Genomic DNA, 17,800 nt, shown 5'->3' on the forward strand with positions numbered 1-17,800 from the left:
CAGGAGCAGGGAATAGCTGTCTGAAGGGGTCCATTTAAGCATGTCTCTGCAGAGCTCCAGCACCAGCATTTGAAAGGAACTGTTGACCTGCAGCCCAGGCTGATGTGGTTTCCTGGTGTCTGTTTTGTTGAGAGAGAATCTCATCTGTCTGGTCTCTGTTGGGAGAGTGGATTGCTCTTTCGTATGTGCTTTGGTGTCTGGACACACACTGTCAAACTTTTGGAAGATCTCATCCAAAAAAAGTTGCTATAGACAAAACCCTGCAGTGTAGATGTAGCCATAGAGAAACATTTTCTTTCTCCTTACATGAACGAAAGTCCTGGTATCTTTCATTTCTCTGTGTTCTTTGAGGTTTTTTTAAAAAAAAAAAAACAAAAAAAAAAAACCTACTCAGGAATGCATTCTCACTAGTGCTTCGTCCTTCCCTTTTATGCTCCTATATATCTGAGAACAAAGGGTCCCAATGTTTTCACTAGTGCAACTCCCAGTCACCCTTGAAACTGTGGACCCCCATCAAAGCCAACAGTAGCTGCTAGGTACACTTCATAAATGAAAAGCCAAACTTGGTGTGTGTTTTTGTTTTTGTTTTGTTTTGGGCCGCAGTTAATATTATTGGAAGATATTAAATTAATAACTGATTGTAATTTTCTACAGTCTATTATTTTTTGTGGGGCCCCCCCGCAATACCTTTGCAGACCTCTGGGGTGGGCAGACAGCAGGTTGGGACCACTGTAGTAGATTTTACCTCACATTGCTTGGATCCTTAACACCAATGTTTGTTTTTCTTAATTTTAATAATTGCCCTGGGAATGAGGTGTTCAGTAGGCAGGCTGTCCCCAGTGAAGGAGGACTTCCCCAGCTGCCTCTCACCACAAGAACTTGGCATTTCCTCTTCATCAGGGAGTAGGTGGAAACAGCCCTTAAAGAAGGAGGGATGGATAGAGCTTGAGGCGGGGACAGTCCTGGACCCCAGCCAGCCTCTTTCACCTGCCTGGTGATTCTGTATGGCTTTCTGAGAAGCTGTCCCATTCCGGGCACATCCCGTTTTCCTGGCACAGCCAACCCCTTACCTTGCTTTACAATATAAGAGGAATCTGGATAGTGAATTTGGTGATCTTAGTTCTTGCTCTTTAGAAGGAGTTCTTGAGTGGACAGACAGACCCTCTCCAACATATGTTAGATATAAAATTCGCTTCTCTTATTCAATTTTTCTATATTCTTGTTGTTTAAATTTCTTAATATTTAATTTCTTCTTTACTGCTAACTTTGTACAAAGTTTTTTTGCTCGGCTTTTTACTATTTGTCTCTCAAAGTTGTTTTATGTAGAGAGATTTAAATATGTATTATATTACGTTTCTATTGTCACATGATCTTCGGAAACTTGGGCTGAACTCGTTTTGCTACACTTCTTATGTCAGTTTTCTTTGGCATTCCATTGGTAGCATTTTGGTAGGTGGGGTCCCAATTCTGTGTGGTGCTAACTGCCTCTATTGTCACTGAAGTCAATGGCACTTTTTAAGTTAATAGGCTTCGGTCCTTAACTTGACTTTATGGCTTTTTTGCATTTACATTAGTATGTCCCATCTCTGAGCTTTTGCACTGATTGTAATTTTACTTTCTAGGTAAATTTTAATCTGTAATTATTACTGACAAATAGTGAGTTATATGCAAGGTTCCAGGAGCTGTGTCAGGCTACAGACAATGCCATTAGCAAAACCCTTAGAAAGCAATTTGGATGTGCGAAAGTGGTTTCACTGATGGTGTCTACTCCCCAGTTTCTGTCACTACAAAGAACAGCTGTGGCCCACGTTATACTAGTTAACTAGTCTCTTAAAAAGGGCACGTACATTTGGTGTAACTTGCAATCTCAAGTTTCTCACAGAAACATCAATAGCACAGCTAGAGTTAAAAGTCTAAGCAGTGAGGATCTACATTTGTGATGGAAAAAGCTGATCAGACTGCCATGGACTTCTCTGATCCTTGTTTGTCCCCCACATGCTGCATGTGTGGTGGGTAGAACAGCCAGCTACAATGATTCCCATTGGCAAAGTGACTGACTGCTCCTTTGGGAGCATGAAAGGAAAAATCTATGACGTGCCACAGGCGTTCTTGTTTCTTTTGACAATGAACAACAACACAGAGCTATTTGGAAGTTCTATTGTAGTATTTCTGAACGTCTGTTCTACTCACTTCATAGGTATGCCACTTCTCTTTTTCAGTGTGTAGAGAACAGAGAGGTTTTGAAGAGACCAGCCATACAGTGAACTGAATGTTTAGATTATTGTGCAGTATGTGGAGCATCTGCTCTTCACAGTTGCATGTTTTACTCCTAAAGTGAAAAATACTCTACCCAAAAAAAGGGAAATTGGGGTACAGGAAGAATGTACTAATTACGTACATTGGAATTTGAGTGGGAGACAACTCACCATCTTTTGAATAATTAGCTGCAGAAATTAAAGCCATGCAGGAAAAGTCATGGTGTGGTGTGAGCGTACATGAGTTGTTGGATCTAAAGGGTTACCAGGGGCTCTCTGCTAGGGAGGGGGAGGGGACAGTGAGAGTGCATTCCCAAAAAAGTACATTCCCAAAATAAGCAGCTTACATCACAGGCCTCTTCAGTTTTCCCACACTTCTCTCCTAATTGTCCAGCAAGACAGCTGATCTATTTCAAACAGGAAGTTGTTTACAGATAACACTTGCAACTGTTCTGTCTGATTTGTTGAACTGCGGAAAAGCAAAAGACAACATCTTTTCAAGTTAAAAACTGTCAGAGTTCTGTAAACAGCAGCATGAGGGTCATCTGTGCAGCTTCCATACAGGCAGAGTGTGCTCTGCAGTCCCCATTTTCTCAGCAATCCTAAGGTAGGAGAAACTTTTTGCAGTTTTACTGTTTTAGAAGCTTGGTAAGAGGAAAGAGTCTGGATATATATGATAGACCTGTCACGTGAGTGGCAACGTCCAAAGTGTGACTGAAAACTGCAGTGGGGTAGGTGAAGGGTAAGAGACCAAGCTTGATGTACTTTTTTGAAACAACTTGGACCTTGCTGCTTGCAAAAAGCTTATTTAGCTGACAAAACCACTACTTAACTTCAGGTTTGTTAGTGTCAAAAACACTAGTGAGCAAGAGATGGTGAATTAAAATAAGACTTCAAAAATTGTTTTAAATAACTGGAATTGATTGAAATGTATTTAAGCTCGAAACCAGTGGCTGTGAAAAGTTATTTCAGTACAGCATGTTTTTGTCTCCTTAGAACACACGATTCAATTGCCAAAATGGCAAGAGAAAACTGGCTGTGTTTTTTTTTTTTTTTTTCATCTCATAATCAATATGACTCTTTCAGACTAGAAATGCTGAATGCATTCAACAGGCTGTCCTTTATTATGAAAGATAAGTTTAGACTGTAGTTCCAGCGCAGGGCATAGAAGACATCTTGCAGTGGTGTCATACTGAAGTGGATCGTAGATAATCCTGTAATGACAGATACACTAGTAAAGGGGTAACTCAGCTGAGAGTTAGTGAAGGATAGTTAGAAGTGGGATTAGCTATTTATTGGCTAAAGGGAAAACTTAATACAAAGGTTCATAAATAGTTTATGGAGGTTGATACTGACTGAGATTTGGGAAGGGGAAGGTTTCTTAATTGAGTATCTAATTAGATAAGCGAGATGCACAACTTTTATTTTTTTTGCTTCATACACAGAAATAAAAGAAACCTCTGAGATTAAGTGATTACAAATTACTAGTCACTAGTTTACTCTGAGAATGTAGCTGAAAGATGATAGCAATTTTTCCATTCTCAGCAACTGATCTTTGAATATTTTGATATTTCATATTTGCAAGCATGGTCATTTAAAGCAGTAAAGATACTGGAGTATGTGAACCAACTAAGGTACAGAAAAGATCATGCCATTTTTAGGTATCAAATTCCCATCTTTCTATGACATATTTTGTTAAATGCCTATGAAATTCTGATCAAGATACCTAAAGGTACTGAATTTTAATCTGACAGCTTTGAAATCCATCTAATTTTGATTAAACCTGAAACAGGTATCAGACAAAAAGATGGTATTGTGCCTCCAAACCTGTAGTTCATTCTGTGAATATTTTCTTCTATAATCTTGTTCATAGTAACTTGTGGAATTGCTTGTAAACTTCTGGGGCAGAGACTGACTTTTCCAGTGCTTGGTCATTATGTGACATACTACAGTGCTGATGCTGGTTAGGGCCTCTAAGCCCTCCCGCTATACAAATAGATTAAAGAGAGTTTTTCTAGCAGTAAGTGGGAGGCTTTTGTTTGACATAGGCTATGTCTACACTAGCCCAAAATTTTGAAATGGCCATGCAAAGTTTACTAATAAAGCGCCGAAATACATATTCTGCACCTCGTTAGAATGCTGGCAGCCACAGCACTTCAAAATTGACGCGGCTCACCGGCAATGTCGACATCCCCTTATTCCTATTTGCTGTTAGGAATGAGGGGATTTAGAAATTGGGGGGGGTGTCCTTTCGAAAAGGAGCCTCGTCTGGATGAGCTGCACGGTGGCGAGCCGCATCAATTTTGAAGTGCCGTGGCTGCTGGCATTCTAATGAGGCACTGAATATGTATTTTGGGCTAGTGTAGAGAAGGCCGTAGTTGTATCCCTTTTAAGAATTTAGGGCTGTGTCAACACTACAAAAAATAACATTGAAGTTGCTTACTTCAAAGTAATAGACTTGGAAATTGAGCATCTATGCACACCCTACTTTGAAGCTAAACTTCGACGTAGAGCACTATTCCATTCCCAGCAACGGAGTAAGGACTTCAAAGTTGGGCTCCCTTACTTCAAAGCTAACTTCAAAGTAAGGGAAAATGTGTGTAAACTCTCTGCAGGCTTCTTTCAAGGAGTGCCTAACTCTGAAGTTAACTTCAAAGTTAGTTCCTAGTGTAGACACACTATGTTTGTCTTTAGATAATTCTTTGCTAGGACATGTTCATATCCAGGCTGAATCACCTAAAACCACTATCCCTGTGTCTACACGAGCCCCTTCCTTTCAAAAGGGGCATGTTAATGAGTGGGTTTGAAATATGCTAATGAGGCGCTGCAATGAATATGCAGTGCCTCACTAGCGTAATGGTGGCCACAGCGATTCGAAAGTGTGGCTTTTTGAATCTTGTGCGCTGCCCGTGGAGATGGGACCTTCCAAAAGGACCCCCCTGCCAGTGTTCAAAAGCACTTCTTCCTATCTCCACAGGCGGCATGTGATTCGAAAAGCCGCAGTTTTCAATTGCCGTGGCTGCGAATATGCTAATGAGGCGCTGCATATTCATTGCAGTGCCTCATTAGCATCTTTCACACCCGCTCATTAACCTGTCCCTTTCGAAAGGAAGGGGCTCGTGTAGACCCAGCCTGTGTTCTGTATCAGTAGTAGTTTTGATTATGTAAATTGTAATCCAAATTCACAGCTAAACCTGTAACTTTGCCTAATGATCAATACAGATCTCTGGCAGAGTCATATCGCTGTGGGGCTATTGTTTTGTAATGTGAGTTGATTCACATAGCTTTGAAAACATCATTTTTATGCTAAGATTTCTCAATTTCAGTGTATACCATGTTTACAGATTTTTTACAAGCTTTTGTGAAGCGTCTTTTCTGTGGGAAAACTTATGCTTTTTAATCAAAATACTTCAGTCAAACCCAAAAGTATTTTGACTAAAAATGGAAGCTATAATTTGCTGCAAGTCCCCATTCATCTCTGTGGGTGAGGAGCCATAGCTGCACTACATTTCCCATACTATTTCACCCCTTTCCTGAAGAACACTTGTGCATTGTGGGAGATGTAGTCCAGCTGGTGATCCTGGTCCAGGGAAGAGAATGGGGACAAGAGGAACATACCACAACTCTGTTGCAGCACTACACATCTTGATTTTTGTGGAAAACATTCAGTTTTGCCAAAACTTCAACCTGTTTTATGCAAACCTTCCATAATTTTTTCTCTCCATTTTTGTTAAATTTCTGTGCGTCTAAACTGCACTGTTGTACTCTACCACCCACTGCCCGCCTCCAAATAATCCAGAAAACTAGCCCAACTCTAGGCTGTCAAACTAGTCAGCCTCTGAAATATTAGTACTCGAAAAGTCCATGTTTGCCCATAGGCAGTGTCCAATCCCAATGGTTATTTTAGATTCATTCCTGTTGAGCGAAAGTACTTCTGTGGCCTCTAGAATCTTCTGTGGTGAGCACCTCAGCACCTTTAATGTAGTCTTCTTCCCAATCACTCTTTGATGCAGGGAAGCGTTAGCCCATTTTACAGAGGCAGAACTGAGGGGTTGATTTTTAAAGGTATTTAGGCTTCTAAAGATGCAATTAGATATATAGGGGGATTTTCAAAGGCACCTAGGAGTCAATTCCCAGTGTAGAAGCAGCCTGAATGTTAAAACGGGAAGCTGTGGAGGACTTGAGTGTAAATGGCCTTCGTTTATTAAAGTAGTTATTTGCTCTGAAGTTTGTCATTACAATAGTTGAGAGAAGTTGCCAACTCTTGGGATTTTATTGTGAGAACTGAAATATTTGGTAGTTTTTGAAAGCCTCGACTCGTGAAGAATCTTTTCACTTCCATGTTTTTAAAAAAAATACAAAAATTTAGGGTTTGAGATTGTGTAGCATCTTGCACCTGCGACCTACATGCACACTGAAGGTTCTGAAATCAATGACAAACTAAAATAAGTTGCCTTAAAGTCATTAGTTTTTTTTAAAAGAACAATCAAGATTCTTTGTAGCTCGACTCATGATTTTTGACACTGCCCTCTAAAAGTGCCAAATTTTACTCAGCTCTACCTTGCTCTAGCCCCACAGTGGGGAAAAAAACACTTATGCCAGTTTATGGCCAGTAGTTTCAAAAGTATCCACTAATTTGGCATACCTCACTGTCAGTTCCTACAAGTGTGTGCGGTTACACTACTAAGGTCACATGCAGTCATTTTTACAGGATCAGGGCATAACTGACAAAGAGGGGACCTGTTTTTCAGAAGCATTGAGCACTTATAATTGAATCCCCTAGCAAGTTTGGGTGGTCAGCATCACTGAAAATGAGATCCAATCTGTCTCAACATGGGCACCCACAATCGTGGAACACTTTTGAAAGTCTTGTTGCTTGGGTACAAGTATCAGGGCTTTTATTATATGATGAGACCAGGAATACAATAGTCATGAGAGAAATATTATGTAATGTGTATAGCCATCAATAACCAACAACTAATCAGAAATGAAAAATTTTATACACCATTTCTTTATACCCTTAACACACAGCTAGAGGAATAAACTCACCCAAATATAATTCCATTGATTTCAGTTGGAGTGTGCTAGAAATAAATTTGTCCTATTGTTTTTAAAACACAATTTTCCCTGAGAAGTTGACTGGTTTCTCAAAGTAGGCAACTGTAGCCATATATACAGCTAGGATTAACCTCCTGCTGAACCTCACAAATGTGTCGTTGGAAGAATAGCTCCGCTGAGCCAGAATTAATTGTACAGTAAACCCTTGAGTCACATGGGGGTTGTATTCCTGCAACCCCCACATCACGTAGGATTAGGGTTGGGGTTAACTTGAGACACATGCAGCCAAGTTGTGCATATTTCAAGGGTTTACTGTACCCTAATGGAGTAACCCACAACTTCCTGTGAGGTAGTTAATCTACCTGAACTGCACTTCATCTTAGATTTACTCTTGCCTTCTGGTGCAAACCTTGTAGTTCTTCAGCAGCAAGTCCAAAGCGTGTTACATTTTTGACACAACCTTTCCTCTGCTTTTTACATTGTAGTTTACGGTTGGTTAATGACAACCGTTCTGTTCCCATTTACAGGTATCTGTAGCAATGACCTTTAAATGTCTTTTCATGCTTCTTGTTTTTATTTTGCCACCCATCACGCAAACATTTAGCATTTAAATTTCACGCAATTAAAATGTATTAAAATGATACACTAGCATCCTTTAAAAAATTTTACATGTCAATGTATTGAAGATTAATAAAAAAAGTAACTTCTGTTAATCTGTTAAACATATGACAGAAACAGATAGGAATCAACCCCCTGGATCTGAACATGTCACGCTTAGGGGTCAAACACAACCATGAGATTCAACTGCAATCCCTCTAACTCAAATCCCTGTATCTGAAATACTTTCTAATTCTGGGAAAAACTTAAATCCAGAGCTGTATTTGAACTTTCCAGCTTGGGTTCATCTCTAGTTTCAAAATCAGAATGGCTGTACGTGGTTTGGAGAACTAGATCTATAATCCAGCAGCTATAACTAAAATAGCAAATTTGATGACAGTTCTGCAGGTTTTTTGAGATCTCAAAAGGCAGAGCATGTGCATTGTAAAGCAAACGCTCAACTGAAGAATATACAGGAATGGACACTGCCTTATTGTTCAGACAGTGGCTCCAGTCAGTTTAGGTTTTATTCTAAGAAATTCTATGGCTTTAGTTGGGCAGACTCACTGAAGTCACGTGTGAGGTCAATTTGGAACCATCTAATGACATGGTATGCTGATGATATCACTTGATCTCAACAGTATTCAGGAACAGATCATAGTCTTTTAGCTGTCTTATTGTGTCTGTCAGTTCACGTGTTGATTCCAGTTACCAAAGATATGGAGTACAAAGTGCCCCTTGGGCCTTGCCTTAATCTGGCCTCTGTCTAGTTAAATATTTTTGCAGGCAGCTCTTCTAATGAAGTCTCTCTGCTCCTCTAGTTCTCTGATGGTTTCTTGATGATCCGTTGTTTGGAAATTTGACTTAGTAAAAATGTTCTCTTGGTGGTTGAGACGATTTCCCTTAAGTTTCATGGATCACAAAGCTCTCCTAAAGAAGTTTTGCTTCCTGGATGGTTTTGCTTTGTTTCCTCCGACCTCTTCTCTTCCCTTCTTGTTCCAGCTACTTGCTGTATTCCACAATACCCTGCCTTAAATATTTCACTTATGAGAAGTTTTTTTTCACTATTGCCTCCTTTGTGTTGGGGAGAAGATGGGATTATTTTTGAAATGATTTCAAGTAGTAGGCATCCTTCAGTCTGCGTAGATTATGGATCGCGCCCTTTATAGTTTCAATTGAGGACTTCATTTACAGTGTCTACTGTGACTATGAAGACCCACACGAGAGTGACAGTCCTTGCTGCATCTCTTGCAGATGTGGTGGGTGTCTGGCAAGTCCTTAGTGTGCTTTCTGTGTGCTCGCTTCTCCTCTGCTATCTGTCTGATCCTCATCTCGCCCTTCTGAAGGCCCTTGTGTAACCTCTGCCTCCATCTGGTGCAGTCGTCTGCTAGTTCTTCGCAGTTGTCCAGCTCGACGTCTACCTCTCTGAGGTCTCTCTTGCAGACATCTTTGTAGCGCAACTGGGAGCATCTGGGAGGTCTTTTGCCAGAGGCTAGCTCACCATACAGGATGTCTTTTGGAATCCTTCCATCATTCATCCTGTGGACATGGCCAAAATAAGTGATTTTTAGGAGGCATAGCCAATGAAGAAAGATTGAAAGAAAGGGGCATGTTTAGTCTAGAGAAGAGAAGGTTGAAGGGGGACATAACAATCTTCAAATACGTAAAAAGTGATTTGAGAACATATAAATATTCAAACTGAGTCAGACCAGTGGTCCGTCTACTCCATAACTTGTCTTTGCACAGTGGTCATTGCCAGATGCTTCAGAGGGAATGACAAAACAGGGCAATTGTTGAGTCGTTGAGATCCTGTCATCCAGTCCTATCTTCTGGGAGTCAGGTTTAAAGATACCCAGAGCATGGGGCTAGTAGGTCTATCAATTGCTATCTTTCATCAATTTATCTGTTTCTTTTCGGACCCCTGTAATAGTTTTGGTCTTCACAAAATCCCTGAGAATGTGTTCCACAGGCTGACTGTGTTTGTGTGAAGAAATACTTCCTTCTGTCTGTTTTAAACATGGTTCCTATGAATTTCATTGCCTGACCCCCTGGTTCTTGTATTATGTGAAGGGGTAAATAACACTTGCTTTCTCTACACCATTCATGATTTTATAGACCTCTATCATATCCTCCCTTAGGTCATCACTTTTCAAAACTGAACTTTGAGAATCTTTTAAATCTCTCCTTATAGTGACTTGTTCCTCTGTCCATGATTGTTGCCCCCTCTCTACTTTTTCCAAGTCTAATATATTTTGAGGTGGAGCAACCAGAGCTGATGCATTGGTCAAAGCATGGGTGCACCATAGATTTATACAGTGGCATTATGATATTTTCTGCCTCATTAACTTTCTCACTCCTAATGGTTCCAAGTCGTTAGCATTTTTAACTGCTCCTGCTTATTGAGTGGGTTTTCAGAGATATGTCCATGATGGTGCCAAGATCTGTATTGAGCAGTAACAGCTAATTTATTCCCCATCATTTTGTATGTGTGTTTCCAGCGTGCATTACTTTGCACATCAATACCTGTCAAGCAGAGCCCTCCTGTCCACTAGGTGGTGAAGGGCAGCTACTCTGGGCCAAACATTTTGAGACACTGCGTAGGGCCCAGGATGGCTTGGGTAACTAGTGATGAGCTGATGCTGGCAGCAGGGGATGGGCCTACCCCTGTATTCATTAGTGATAATGAGAAACAAAGCAACTCAGCTCCACCCCAATCCACTTTCCTGGCTTTCAGTCATGTTGCTTGGGAGAGGGGGCTGGTGGCAGGGCTGGAACCGCTCTCAGCACTCACGGGCTGTGGAGCGAAGAGCAGTGTGACTAGCAGCCATTAGAGTGGAGGGAGTTTGACCAAAGCTAGCTAATGAAATTAATAGGAATCATGTTTAAAACTCCGATTGCACCACTTCCTGCCATGGCTGCCGGTGAGTGTGAGCAGGCCTGACCCCTGTTGCAAGGCCCAAGTCCCTCCACTTATCTCCTAGGCCCCATTGCTTGGGGGAGGGGCTTGTGGCTGGGGATGCAATGGGAGTGGGGTGGAACAGAGGCAAGGTGGGTCAGAGCAGCGGTTGGGACTTGGGAAGAAGAAAAGTAGGGGAGGGTCCTGGAGCAGAGGGGAGGTTGTCCTGAGCCTCTGTACCCCCAGCGATGGCACCACTGCCAGAAATAGTCTGGATTGTCCTGTCATGAGTGCAGGGGACTGGACTAGATAACCTTTCAAGGTCCCTTCCAGTCTTATAATTCTGTGAATTTCATCTGCCGTTTTATTGCCGAGAGATCCTTTTGTAGTTCTTTGAAGTTGGCTTTGGGCTGAACTATCTCAAATAATCTCGTATCATCTACAGACTTTGACTCGTCACTATTAACACCTTTTTGCAGCTCTTTTATGAATATGTTGAACAGCATTAGTCTCAGTACAGATCCTTGGGAGGCCCCATTCTTTATCCCTCTCGTGCATGGAAATTGACTATTCCTACTCTTTGTTTACATCTTTTAACCACTTACTGATTGATGATCAGACCTTCTGTGTTACCCCATGATAGCTTTGCTTAAGAGCTTTGGATGAGGGATCTTGTCAAAGGTTTCTGAAAGTCCAAGTACATTCTGTCCACTGGATCTCTCTTGACCCCCTCACAGAATTCTAATAGAGGTGGGGCATGATTTCTTTTTTACAAAATCTGTGTTGACTGTTCCCAACATGGTAATTCTGTTCTCTTTACTGTAGTTTTAACCAATTTTCTTGGTACTGAAATTAAGCTCACCAGCCTCCTCCTGTCATTCTTCTGGAGTCTTTTGTTAAAATTGGCATTGCATTAGCTATCTGCCAGTCATCTGGTACAGAGGCTGATTTAAGTAATAGATCTGCAATATCATGTCTGAGATCATTCAGAACTCTTAGCAAAAGGCCATCTGGTCCTGGTGACTTTTATTATGGGTTAATTATCAATTTGTTCCTAATCTCCTGTGTTAACATGTCAGTCTGGGACAGGTCCTCCGATTTGTCACCTAAAACGAATTGTTCAGCTGTAGAATATCTCTCACATTCTCTGCAGAGAAAAAAGCTGCAAAGAATTCTTCAGCTTCTCTTCAATGACCTTATTTTCCTTGAGTGCTGCCTGATACCTCATCCTCACACACGATGGAGTAGACCATGAAGGGGAATAGGGGGACACCATTTTGCTGCAATTCCTTTGTGTGGTTTTGCAGCCAAGGTTACATCTTAGCCATTAGCATAGTGAAGGTAATTCAGACTGTATGCTGTTTCAGTATATAGCCTTTCTGTGGAGATTCCCAGCACAATTGCAGATTCTGATGGTGGGTTTTTTAAAGTGGATTGAACCGGTAAATGGGTTGAAATCACCTGCTCATTTCACACTGAGTAGTGAATATAGCAGTCACATGGCAGGGACTTTTAAGTACAGCCACACTAGGCTTGATTTTTAAATTGATGGCATGGAGTAAAAAATTTCGTGTCCCACTTCAGAACCTTTGAGCTACTCCCATGACAGCCTGATACCAGTTCGTTCAGTCTAGCCCAGCAGTTCCCAACCGTTTCCAGACAGGCACCCATTCTGGCAATTCAAGACGACTTGGTGACCCAAGGCAATTCAAAAATGGAGGGTGGGCTGGGGAGCAGCACTGCCATAACAAGCTAATTTTGTGCCTGAGGCAAGAATATAAAATTGAGTCCCCTCATGTTTATATATTCATAGAAAAAGAGAAAATATATTAAGAATAAAATAACACTATGTTTATTATAGTTTGATCTGAGTTGTGGTTGGGGAAGGACACTCATACCCAATCCACTCCCCCACTAGCTTAAATCCCACACTCTGGCTGGAGGGCTCACACTCGGGGCTGAGAATGTTGGAGGGTTGGGGGAAGTCCCAAACAAAAATGGAAACTGACAAATCAGCAACATAGAACAGAAGGGAGGGCAAAAGGGGGGAAAGGTGGAGCGGGGTGAAACGTATTTACTGCAAGAGTCTATTAAGTGTCTTGCCTGGGATGGCTATGAGTATCAAAGGTGGAGAAGCTGTCTTTGTAATTCATAATTGCTTCTCTATTAATAGAGAGAGCTGCTGTATGTGGCAGCATTAAGGAGCTGCAAATGATCTCTTTAGGAGTCATATGCAACTCTGAGCTGCTGGCAACCATTAACAAATCTAATTGCGACCCATAGGTTGGGAATCCCTGGTCTAGCCATAAAACCTGCACACTTGTGTGCCAAGACTACACAGAACCACCTGTTTTGTTATGAATGACTAGGGAAGGGGTTAGTCTCCCCCTGAGGTAACTTGAGTCCAGGTGAGCTGATGAGGGTGAGGTGACAATTTTTAACTGAGAGCAGTTGTAGTTTATGCGGCTTTTGTCTGCTTGGAAGACACAGAGGAAAGATGGAGGGAGAGGATATCTCCCAAGGAATTGAAAACAAATCCCATAAATATCCTGACTGTCTCAAAATCAGCCACAGAGATGTAAGTAGAAGGGAAATGTATAGTTAAATGTGATTAGGTTATGGTTATTTTGAATTTGGTTGGACTGGCTACCTGTTTTCTTATTGCTTGTTTTGTTGTTTTTGCTGCTCTGTTCTTTTTTATGGGTCACTTGACTTGATGTCCCCCCCCCCCCCCCCCCGTAACTTTTGTAAGTTGAATCTCAGGGAAATATTTTTTTTCTCTGCGTGCAACCCTATGATTTTTCTCTGGTTTTGTAAATAAATTACTGTTTTTAAGCAATTGATCTGACACCTGTGTCCTGACAAGGGGTCTGTGTACGTATATGCCTTGGGCTAGAAGACCAGCTATTGAACTACAGTTTTGTGTTCTAAGCTCTCTCTGGAGGGAGGGTTAAAAGCTTGGGTACCCCCATGAGAAGATATCCCCAGGTGTGTCTTCCTGGGTTAAATGGGGTTTGTTTTACCTGAGTGGTGACAGCATATCCTCTAGTGTCCAGGAGATCTGTGACCTTTGGAAGTTTTAAAGTAAAGCCTATGGATAGGCTATATGTGTTAAGTTTTTGTTGGCCCCCACTTTCTGCACTCAGCATGCCAGAGTGGGGACAGAGCCCTGACAGCCTGATGTCAGTTTGTTCAGTCTAGCCTTAAACCTGCACACTGGTGTGCCAAGACCACACAGAAGTCTGCATTGGTGACTGATATCTTCTCCGTATCTTGAAGATTTGATCTGGTTTTCATTTTCTCCAGATACCTGTTCCTGCAGGGTGCTTGAGAAAGGAAGAAATCAGGAGACTTGGATAAGCCTTTTCTGTCCTGAAAGTGTTTTTTCAGACCTCTTCTTAGATCAGATTTTGGTGACCTGTTCAGTCAAACTCTATTTCTGGGCAGCTTCTTTTTCCAAAAGGCTTCTGCAGCATAACAGTATGAAGTCTCTTTCACTGACATATTTATAAGAGGCTGTGACTTCAATGAACTAGGAGGTTCTACACACTACAGGTTGAGCCACTACAATACAGATTTCCCTCATCTGGCAACACCTGTGCTCTGGCATACATGGGTGCTTCCAGGGTGGAGTGCTGATTGGGGAAAAGCTGGTGGCCCTCCCACAACCCTCCCAGAGCATCCAGAGTGTTGTAAATAACTGATTTGTGTCATTCAAACTCAGGAAGGTTAGGGGAGGCATGGAGATGGGACGGGGGGCACTCAGGGGAAAAGGTATGGCAGCTGAGAGCCCCACAACTGGAGGCTGAGGTCCCCTGGCTTAAAGCTGGGAGCCTGGCCCCATTGCTGGTGGTGGGAGCTGGGAGTGAAGCCTCGTGGCTGCAGGATTCCACAGATGCAGCTGTCCCACCTCTTCCATGAATGTTGTCCCCGTTCAGTCAAGGCCAGCACCTTTGCTGCTGTTAGAGTGGAGCTCCACAGCTGATGGTAGCAGAAGGGCCCAGACTGACCTGCCCTAGTCTGGAAAATCCCCAGGTTTGGGACCAGTCAGGTCCGCAGGGTAAAGCATCAGGGAGGTTCAACTTGTACAACTGATGTTGTTATAACTTACATCACTCAGTGACGTGAATAAACCACCATGTTAAGCTATATAAGTTACGCTGACCTAACTGCTCATTTGGCCATTGTGATGTTATCAGGGCCGCATCTACACGTGCACGCTACTTCGAAGTAGCAGCGCCAACTTCGAAATAGCGCCCGTCACGGCTACACATGTTGGGCGCTATTTCAAAGTTGAAATCGACGTTAGGCGGCGAGACGTCGAAGTCGCTAACCCCATGAGGGGATGGGAATAGCACCCTACTTCGAAGTTGAACATCGAAGTAGGGCACGTGTAGACGATCCGCGTCCCGCAACATCGAAATAGCGGGGTCCACCATGGCAGCCATCAGCTGAGGGGTTGAGAGATGCTCTCTCTCCAGCCCCTGCGGGGCTCTATGGTCACCGTGTGCAGCAGCCCTTAGCCCAGGGCTTCTGGCTGCTGCTGCGGCAGCTGGGGATCCATGCTGCATGCACAGGGTCTGCAACCAGTTGTCGGCTCTGTGGATCTTGTGTTGTTTAGTGCAAGTGTGTCTGGGAGGGGCCCTTTAAGGGAGCGGCTTGCTGTTGAGTCCGCCCTGTGACCCTGTCTGCAGCTGTTCCTGGCACCCTTATTTCGATGTGTGCTACTTTGGCATGTAGACGTTCCCTCGCAGCGCCTATTTCGATGTGGTGCTGCCCAACGTCGAAGTTGAACGTCGACGTTGCCGGCCCTGGAGGACGTGTAGACGTGTCGCTACATCGAAATAAGCTATTTTGATGTCGTGTGCACGTGTAGACGTAGCCCAGGTGAGCATCTCCCACCTCTTGGTGAGGTGGTTTATTAGGCCGACAGGAAATCTCTCTCTCGACAGCATGGAGTGCTTTCACCATATGTGGTACAGTGGCACAGTGGCATCAGCAGAGCTTCATGTGTAGATTAGTCTTAAGTCACTTTCTAAAATTGTTACTCAACTTGCTCAGATGTAGAGGACCTTCTGGATTTATTTCTGGTGTATTTTTTCATTCTACGATGCAACTGAGGTTGTATTTCTTTATAACTCCTCTTGCACTGTAGTCTATAAATTACCAGTGGCAGCTATCAGAGTTGTAAAAGGTAAAATTTGTGCATTCTCCTACCTGGAGATGTCCACTTAGATATTTATATTTTTCCATGTAAATTCCTCTTACTTTCCCTCATTCAACAGACTGTAACCCCACCTTTCCAGGACAGCTTTTCCACAGACTGATATGGAAAACGTGTCTTACTTGTGAGTGGTCTTTTCATTCATTTGTTTATTAAGAAGGGGGACTTTTACTCGGAATCCAGTCCTTTTTACCACCTACTTTGTCTTCTGGATTTTACCTTAACCAGTGTAGTCTTAAAAGAAACTGCTGAATGGCCATAAAGCTTATAGTACTGTACAATATTAGGCATACAACCTCTACTCTTTCTTTTCACTCTGCTTACGCCGGAGTATGTACAGACAGTCTCCGCTTGTGGTCCCACAGTGTGTGCTTTCAGAAACTCTTAGAAGTCTTTGGAATTTCCATGACTGTTTATTCATTCTTTTGTTTAGGAGTCAGTGACCAGCAAGCGCTCATTATGAAGAGAGATCTGGTTTTTCTGGTGACTCTAATTAGCCTTGCCTTCCTTTCACTGTTAAGATCTGGATATCCTCAACATATTGCAGAAGACTCCTGCTCTGTTCAGATTCTTGTTCCAGGCCTCAAAGGTAATGTTTGAGTCTGTGTCTCTCTGCCCAAATAGTAACCCCCCCTTTTTTTTTTTGTTACAGGCTTATTTGAACCAATGACAAGTCTAAGGAAATCCGGCAGGGACTAACATCTTTACAAAGTGCCTTACAATTCCATAGCAGGATTTGGAAATGTTTTCTAAACTTGGCCAAACACCATTTGGGACCTTGTTTGTTTGTTTGGGATTTTGTGTTTGTAACATGATTTGTGTCCATTAAAACAACATAGATAAAAAACTGGAGGCCTGATTCTGCAAAACCCACTCATGAGGATTAGTCCTTGTTACTCAGATGGATTTTCCTGATGACTTCAGTGGGTTTATATTGGGGTGGGGGAACCTCTGGAGTGCCAGCAGCATACAGTTCATAAGGGTTAGCTGCTGGCAGGCTTCCAGAGGGTTTGTTTACCCAAGTGTAAACAAGGTCCCATTGGCTGGGAACAGTGAACTGCAGCCACTGGGAGTGGCAGCCAAGGGCGCCTGCACATGCTCAGGTAAACAGACCCTGTGGTGGCCCACCAGTGATTAACTCTGATGAACTGAGTGTTTCTATTGTCAAATGATGTCACTCGTTGAAGATGAGTGCCAGCAGCATTGAGCTAGGGTTACCAGAGCTGAACTTTCAAAAAAGAGGAGACCTTTAATGCAATGTGAGTTGGTAGATACTGATACAGGTACACTCCCTTGCAGGGGTGTCCTCTTTTTTGACAGTTCATCTATGGAAACCCTAGTTAAGACAATAATAAAACTCTCATTTTTAGGGCACAACTGAGAAGTGCTTTACCTTCTGAGCTTTCAGATAGCTGATCCGAGTAAACAGGAAGAGATTTTTTTTTCTTTTCACAGACTGTCCTTTAGCGTCTTAACCATATTGACACCTAAAATGGGGGGATTAAAAAGGTGAAAAGTAGAGTAATGTTAGTTCAATGCATTCAGATAATCCATGATTTGACAGAACATTATTTTTTTCTATTCATGTGCCATCTTTAGTATGGCTGTCACACAAATAACAGCATTATCCAATTTATTATTGTATTATCTACTGACAGAGAAGAATGATCAAGTGTGCAGAGCATAACACAGGGAACTAGGAACTTTAATCCTGGCTCTGATGCTGACTTTCTCTGTGTCATTGGGCCACTCCGTTAGCTTCTCACCTTT

At 42.4% G+C, this 17,800-nt stretch overlaps 1 protein-coding gene across 3 annotated transcripts in view; it reads left to right on the plus strand.

The window, feature by feature from the left end:
• The first annotated feature begins 2,614 nt into the window (after window positions 1-2,614).
• The window catches only part of COLEC11 (collectin subfamily member 11), a 43,140-nt gene continuing 27,954 nt past the window's right edge, over window positions 2,615-17,800 (plus strand). For 2 of the 3 annotated variants that reach the window (XM_074991226.1, XM_074991228.1), the window contains exons 1-2: window positions 2,615-2,862; window positions 16,464-16,619. In XM_074991226.1, the coding sequence (XP_074847327.1) occupies window positions 16,490-16,619 (130 nt within the window). In that variant the 5' untranslated portion in view covers window positions 2,615-2,862; window positions 16,464-16,489. Of the gene's footprint in view, window positions 2,863-16,091; window positions 16,155-16,463; window positions 16,620-17,800 lie in introns of all 3 variants that reach the window. The other variant, XM_074991227.1, reaches the window with a different exon arrangement.

The sequence above is a fragment of the Carettochelys insculpta genome, chromosome 3, assembly GCF_033958435.1.
Source record: "Carettochelys insculpta isolate YL-2023 chromosome 3, ASM3395843v1, whole genome shotgun sequence".
In the NCBI taxonomy this organism is placed as follows: Eukaryota; Metazoa; Chordata; order Testudines; family Carettochelyidae; genus Carettochelys; species Carettochelys insculpta.